The 7951-nt window shown below is 36.3% G+C and overlaps 1 protein-coding gene across 3 annotated transcripts; it reads left to right on the top strand.

The window, feature by feature from the left end:
* The first annotated feature begins 3527 nt into the window (after nt 1–3527).
* Nucleotides 3528–7547, top strand: LOC111495964. Of its 3 annotated transcripts, none has more exons than XM_023146167.1 (8): nt 3530–4191; nt 4514–4607; nt 4723–4809; nt 4886–5566; nt 5751–6120; nt 6219–6300; nt 6417–6642; nt 7392–7547. In XM_023146167.1, exons 1-7 carry the CDS (start codon nt 3970–3972, stop codon nt 6624–6626), a joined length of 1746 nt encoding a protein of 581 aa, XP_023001935.1. In that variant the 5' UTR covers nt 3530–3969; the 3' UTR covers nt 6627–6642; nt 7392–7547. The 3 variants fall into 3 exon arrangements, with proteins under 3 accessions (XP_023001937.1, XP_023001935.1, XP_023001936.1); XM_023146168.1 differs by having other exon boundaries at nt 4732–4809; XM_023146169.1 differs by lacking the exon at nt 7392–7547 and having other exon boundaries at nt 3528–4191; nt 6371–6588.
* The last annotated feature ends 404 nt before the right edge of the window (nt 7548–7951 follow it).

Here is a 7951-nt window from a genome sequence, read left to right on the forward strand (position 1 = left end):
GTCTCGTATCAATAGAGATCTATTCCTTACTTATAATCTCATGATCATTCCCTACATTAGCGAACGTGGGATTCTCTCCCAACAATTTCTCCTCCCTCGACCCATTTTTTGACTTTTTCTTCTTAAGTCGAGATCCAGATAACCTTTACCATGTGACTATGTGTCGAAATTCCCTCCCTCTTAACCAAATTATGGACTTGTGGACTATTTGAATGGCAAAAAAGGAAGAAAACTATACAAACTTTACAAACTTTTAAAACCTTTTTTAGCGATATTAATGTTATTTATGAAAGTTTATAAATATTTTTTAAATGTAGTGCTGACGGTTCCTTCCATATATTATTAACACTCTTCAAATGTATTTTTGAAGTTTTTTAAAAAATTTGGTATCAATGAAACTTTTAAAAGTTCAAGTGTATTTTTAAAATAATTTTATAAGTTATTGAATGAAAGTCAAGAATTCAAGATATTTATTTGAGATGCTAAATTATTTTGAACGAAATCCATATATTTTGAAGGAACTCAGAATTATGAATCTTGGCAATGATGATATTAATCGTTAAATCAAATGATATGGGTAGGACACAAAATCTCTTTATGGGACCATATGCTATTCACAATCATTTATACGAGTGAATGAGTAGCTAATTGTTTTATCATTTTAGCATTACAAAGCGTTGATACTCACCGAAAAATCCAAATATCAAAATTATCCACGTGCTTATTCCATTTTCTTAAGCAATCTTCCGATATTCAACGTTAGGAAATTAACGATAACATAGGAAAAATTAAATATATATTTAGCCCCTTGTGTCTCAAAATTAATGGATAAGAACGGATGAAAATTAGCCAAAAATTGGCTGAAACTCACAACCCAAACCCACAACTAGTCAAAGAATCAACATTCGAACTTGAACCGACTCAACAACCTGCGAGTTGATCCGAACTGCGCGTGTCTCGATTAATGAAAATTTATATAGTGTTTTTAATAGTTAGCTATGATGTGGGATCACTCCCCTGTTATGATCGCACAATGTGAGGATTATTAAACAGTCACCAAGTAATCTTTAATTGTAACCTACCTCGATCGACAAGAGTCCACGTGTATTTTTTTTTTTTTTTTTTATGATTACAAGTTGATATGGATAGAGTCATGTCATGATATGTATTAAGGTTTATAGTGTCATAAGAATACTACGTGTGAGAATAACCTGGGGGCCTCCTACTACCCCTTACTTGTCAACTTGTTCGGCTACGGACAATGGTGCACACAAGTAAACATTAGTTGGTAGACATGTGGGTCACTTCTTCCTTTGATGACGACAACATTATGTGCCATATTAGGAAGTCACCGACTAATCTCTAAGAAAGAATCCATTTCGATTGAACTGTTCATAGTGTATGATGAGCTATGAGTTGAAAGTATAATCATTCACCTCTCATGTCTATGAATATGCATGATTTGAAAACGATTATCCTAAAACTCTCGATAATAAACTAATGAAATCTGACTCGAACTCTCCTAAACTTATTTCTCTCCATTATTTTCACACCAGTAAAAGTTGGACTTATATGATCGAGATGTCTTTATCAAACTAATAGTTACTCCCAAGAGACAGATCGATAAACGTTTCTAAAGAAAACGGGTTTAAGATTTAGGGTTTAGAGTTTGACGGTGCTCGTACATTATCTTGCCAACCGACACATCAGGTCAACTTCGAGAAGCAAACACAAACCAACCTAATATTTCTTGTGTGTTTCCGTGGTCCTGTCCTTAGACGTTGAGATGTATACAGACCTCTCTCTATGTTCACCGATAGTACACTTGTGGTTGAAGTTTTCCAAACTTTTCAAGTTGGATAAATGGTTAAATAATGCATCCTTCAACTAATAAATTATATAAAAATTCAACTATCAAAATACTCTAATCAAATCAAAATCAAAATTGTGTTCGAGTACGAACTTAGCTATAAAAATCAAAACCCAGCTAATAAAATGGTCGATAAACGAGTGTCTAAAAGATTTTTGAAAATTAAATGACCTAATAAACATAATGTGAGATCCCACTTCCGTTCGAGAGGGGAACAAAGCATACTCTATAAGAATGTGAAGACTTCTCCCTAACAAAACATATTTTATAGGGGTGTAAAAATCTCTCACAAACCGTCTAATGGCGATACGTAACAGGTCAAAGCGGACAATATCTACTAGCGGTAAACTTGGACTGTTACAAGTGGTATCAGAGCTCGACACGGGATAATATGCCAATGAGTACGTTGAGCTTCCAAGGGAGGTGGATTGTGAGGTCCCACATCGGTTGGAGAGAGGAACGAAGCATTCCTCATAAGGGTGTGGAAACTTCTCCCTTGATGACGATATGTTAGGCCAAACCGAACAATATCTGCTAGCTGTGGACTTGGATCGTTACACATAACCCAATTAAACAGACACGAAACTTGTAAACTACTTTAAACGTCTCAATCTTTTAAGTGAGTGTTTACCAAAACGGTTGTGAAATTTGAGTGTCACACCATCATTAAAAGTGCATTAAAATGGAGTAATAAGAGTCAACATGTTGAAGGGGGAGGCTAATATAGAAAGTAACTAGAAGGTTGTGTTTGTAGGGTTAGTAGAGCAAAGAAAAATTACGAGGTTCGAATAAAAAAGGTGCACATAAATGAATCATGACTATTTTCGACTCGAAGTGATTACGAGGATAAGAACCCATGATTAGAAAGGCTTAAAAAAATTAATAGTTACTATTTATATTAACAAGGTGTCTCGTCTTTTTCGGTAGCTTAATCATAAAACATGTTTGATTTGAGACAATCGTAGGTTGAGTAAGCTCTGAAATATTTCCAAAGAAAACACGCAAGTAATGATAAAACATTTAGTCTAGTTCAAGAAAAGTAGCTCATGATGATGACCATGGAACGGAAGCTTTAGTCCTTAGATTAGCTGAGAGCCAACTTTATTTTATTTTATTTTATTTTTTTCATCATATTATTTTAATGAATTTATTATAAATTATATGCTTTAATTAATTAAAACAAATAGTTGGAAAAGTTGTTTTAAATATTTTAAAATGTGGGTCAGAGTCTGACGTGGAAAAAAGATATTCCAATTATTACTATTTTTAATTTTCCACATTTTCAAGGTCAATCCCTTGACATGCATTTGCTTCATTTTATGGTAATATTTTTTAATAATTAATTTCTTTTTTTAGAATTTACATTTATTTAATCTGCCCATCACATGCACACTTTTCAATTAATCTTTTACTTTATTCATTATCACACCACTAACTCCATTTTTTTTTCTTTTTATTATTTATTAAAATCACTTTAATTAAAGATTATTCTAAAATACACATTTAATTTACATTCCTACCCTTTTAAAACACAATTTCCATACTTAAAAATTAATTTCAACAAATATTTATTAAATATAAAATTAGAAATATTATTGGATAATTTTATATATATATATATATATTTTTTTTTTTTTGTGGACTTTTGGGCTAAAAATTGAAAAAGGAGAAGGCCCAAGTTAGGCAAGCTACTTGGATGCAGACAACTGGGACAGAGGCGCTGCCAGGGCCACTGATAGATATGTCGGTGCTGCAGTTTTGCTCGCCGTTCAAACGGGAACGCCGCAGAGATTCTATACTTTTTCATCAATTTCTTTACCTTTCCGTTATACAAATCCAAACTATTCCTGGGTTTTTTTTTTTACGGGCGTTAGGAAATATGTCTCTAGTCGACGGAAACAGAGTGGTTGCTCTGTTTTTTTCTACGCTGAAGTTCGATAATAAATAAGATTCCACGAGGAGCCCATTATCCCAAGAAGTGGAACCGTTTGTTTATTCTAATCCCCAAGTGTGCAAGAACTTGGACGGATTGTTATCGTCCTTGCACAAGGCTCTTTGCGATTCCTTCTCTCTTTTTGGGGATTTTAAGACTGTAATGTATGCAGGGAAGTAGAGTGAAGACGTTGTCGGAGATGGGGTTTCGAGAACAAACGGCGTTGTCGAGACCAGCTTTCAGAGCTCGGGATTCCAGTCCTGATTCTGTCATTTATGCGCTCGAATCCAGTTTTAGTCTCTTCTCCTCTGCTTCTGCTAGTGTTGAGCGATGTTCTTTTGCATCAGAGGCCCACGATCGCGATTCCCTTATCTCTGAAATCTCTCTTGTAAATCTCGTTTCCTTATATATTGTTCTTGCATGGATTCAAATGGGGTTGTTTATTTTCGAGTTTATTTTGGTGGGGTTTCGTTTTTCTGGGTGATTTCTGAGATTAGAAACGATTTGGGATAATGGGTTTGTTTATTCCTAGTTTGTTCTGATGGGGTTTTCGATTTTCCGAGTAATTCCACATGTTAGAAACGATTTGAGGAGATTTCTTTGTATAAACACTGTAATTAAATTAGGGTTTTGAAGATGATTGATGAACAAATATGGATGGAAAAACAGAGGTTTGATTGAAAACTTTTGTTGTATGATTTTAATTGCAGCATTTGGCAGGGCATGATGAAGATCCAGAACAAAACAAGCCTGCACTAAGCAACAAGCACAGTCGTCTCTATACAAATGGAGAAAAAGCGAAAGGTACAGCTAGTTTTTGAGCTTCGTGGCAAAAGAATAAAAAGAAAAAAAGTAGAATCTCATACCCACAGAAACTTTTAGGCACTTCAAATTCGGTTCTAATTGGGTTTTCTCTCAGTTCATAAAGATGAAAGCAATGTCGATTTAGACGACGAGAATCGAACGGTCGATTCAGCGAGGAATTCGTTTTCTCTTGCTCTTAAAGGTATTATAGATCCAACTCCTTTCCCTTTCCTCGGTCTTTATCTGCAATGTTTACTTGAACTGGGTTGATTTTACAGAGTGTCAAGATCATAGATCCAGATCTAAAGCTCAATCCAGTAAGCTGGATGAAAAGAAACCTGCTTTGTTGGATCTAAACAACGCTAATACAGCTTCCTCGCCTCGTTTAACGGCTGTCAAGAAGAACGTTGTAGTAACGACGCATAAGACTGCAACATTTCCAAGCCCTGGGACGCCGAGTTATCGGCACAATAGCTTTAGTATGCAAAAAGGGTGGAGTTCAGAGCGAGTGCCATTTCCGAACAATGGTGGCCGGAAACATACTAATAACCCTGCATTGCTGACTCTCAACAGTGGCAGAACGTTGCCATCGAAGTGGGAAGATGCTGAAAGGTGGATCTTTAGTCCTATATCCAGTGATGGGGTTGTGAGGACTTCAGCTCAACGTCCTCAACAGCGTCCGAAGTCGAAGAGTGGTCCGCTTGGCCCTCCTGGTACTGCATACTATTCGATGTATTCACCTGCTGCTCCTGCCTATGAATGTGGGACTTTTAGGAACTTCATTACAGAATCCCCATTTTCAGCTGGAGTTGTATCAACGAATGGTTTGGCTGTTCATTCTGGTGGACATGAAGGGTCCTTTCATGGACAAACAGAGCCCTCCATGGCACGCTCAGTTAGCGTTCATGGCTGCTCTGAAATGTCGGGTCAATTGTCATCAACAACAGGCTTGCAAGATGGTAAAAGCTGCGCACTGATCATCTTATCTTGCATTATAATTACTTGGACATGTTTTCTTTGTGCAATAGTATGATGGATCTTAATTCTCGAGTAAGGACGTAGCTTAACCGTGTGGATTTAGTATCAACAACATAAGATTACTCTTGACCGTATTGTTGTAATGAAAAAGATGATATCTTGCAGGATCGAGAGAAAACTTAGCTACAGTCAAGAACTCGGGGACAGACGTTTCTCGTGTTGTTTCAAGAAGGGACGTGGCTACACAAATGAGCCCGGAGGATAGCATGCATTCATCTCCAAGGACGAAGTCGTCAATCACTGCCTCCACTTCATCTGCTATGCATATGTTTGAGCTGGGAGCTGTTACTTCTTCTAAGTTGGATATCAGGGACGTGCAAGTCGATAATCAGGTCGCCACGACAAGATGGTCGAAGAAACATAAAGGGTCATTTCCTCGGAAAGATTCTCTCGACTACAAGAGGAAGAACGATGTGGATGTGGCTTCTCGTTGTCCGGATTTAGACATTCCTATCATGGGAAAAAGTATTTCAAAGTATGTCTACCTGCCTGTGTGTCATGTATCTGACTAGAACTAAATCCTACAATTCAAATAAGCATATAAAATGATTGCTGACCGATCTCTCGTTGCAGTGTTAAGCGTGAGGAAGCGAAAATAGCTGCGTGGGAGAATCTACAGAAAGCGAAGGCCGATGCAGCTATACGAAAGCTAGAGGTTCGAGCCTTCTATATAATTAACATTTCTTATGGTGTTTATAAATTTAGAAATGTTGGATTATATGTAGTTTTGCTCTTGCTCCTACTCATCGAGCATCGTGCATCGTACATCAGATGAAGCTGGAGAAGAAGCGAGCGAGCTCGATGCATAAGATCATGAATAAACTGAAATCTGCTCAGAAGAAAGCCCAAGAAATGAGGAACTCAGTGATGGGAAACCAGTCCCTCCAAGATAACAGGACATCTTCTTTCAAGTCTCTATCTTTTAATCGAAGCCGTCATATGAGCTCCCTAAGTGGTTGTTTCACCTGCCATGCTTTTTAGTGCTGCATTCTACCAGGTGACACTTCTTTCTTGGTTAGATCTCTAATTTTCTTACTCACGTCGTGTTTGTTGCTGCGTTTGTAGCTCGATCAACACTCGATCTCCTTTTTACATTCATGTTAAACAATTTCGATATAGCCACAATCTTTTTTCGTATAGGATTAAGAGCTGGGTGTCACACTTGCACTTTTCTTGATAGTAGATTTTGCGATTGTGCGACACTCACTCCCAACACTAAGTGAGTCAAGCCAATTTGTATTCGCGTCGCATACGACCAAGCTATGCTCGAGCTATTGGCCCTGTTTGAGAAGAAGGTTTTAGAAAACGGGGCAGAAGAGAGATAATTGCTTAAATAAAATATAATTTCTTGGGTAGGGGGAATTTGGCAACTAGTAGCATCCTCTATATTGTATTTTGAGGCGATTTAGGTCTAACAGGAGTAAACAAGATTTTGCCTAACGTACATACAAGATCAGGAGAGGAGTTGACAATTAGTCACACTATATAGTAAATTTTAATTTTTAGGTGATTCAGGTCTGGTAAGTAGTCGTACAAACAACAAATATAATAGTAAGACAATACAACATGAAATTAAATAAAGGGTTCGGCATGACATGGGCATGCAGCCACGAGCAACACGCCCTAGACAAGCATAACTGTGATCATTAGACTCCATGTCTGTAGTTTGTTCCTGAACAGAAATTTTGTTTCGATCAAAAGTTTTTATGAATGTTGATCAATGCAATCATGATCTTGTTTTGACAGATAGTATCGACGCAGTTTTGTTGTGGCATGGTTAGGTGTTCTTGTAAAGAATTCAAGTGAAGTGTGTAACGAGTTTTCTTGTAACTATGGTAACCTTTCTCTCTCGTTTGTTGTTTTGTGTTTAATACCAAGTTTTATTTCAAATTTATAATTTAACCTTTATTTTATATAAATATACAGTTTTTTTTTTTTTTTTGTGTGTTATAAAAGAAAAAAGTTTTACACGAGTGGCCCGCACGTATAGATCTAGGGAGTCACGTGCGAAACTCTAGAAAGAGAATATATAATATTATTATATATGGTTTAGGGTTTATCGTACGAAGCGAAATGATTGCACGACAAAGATATTATGAAACTTTCAAAAATTGGATCTTTTTCTTTTTTAATTTTTTTTTTTAAATTTACCTTTTACCACTCTTTACTGTAAATAGTTATTTGAAGGGAACATTAATTTTTAACCTTTTACCTTACCGTCAGTTAAATAATGGTTCGTATTCTTACCACAAAATAATAATAATAATAATAAAATAATATATATTTAACAAATTAATAAGAAGAAT

This window comes from Cucurbita maxima, unplaced genomic scaffold (assembly GCF_002738345.1).
Source record: "Cucurbita maxima cultivar Rimu unplaced genomic scaffold, Cmax_1.0 Cma_Scf00022, whole genome shotgun sequence".
NCBI lineage: Eukaryota > Viridiplantae > Streptophyta > Magnoliopsida > Cucurbitales > Cucurbitaceae > Cucurbita > Cucurbita maxima.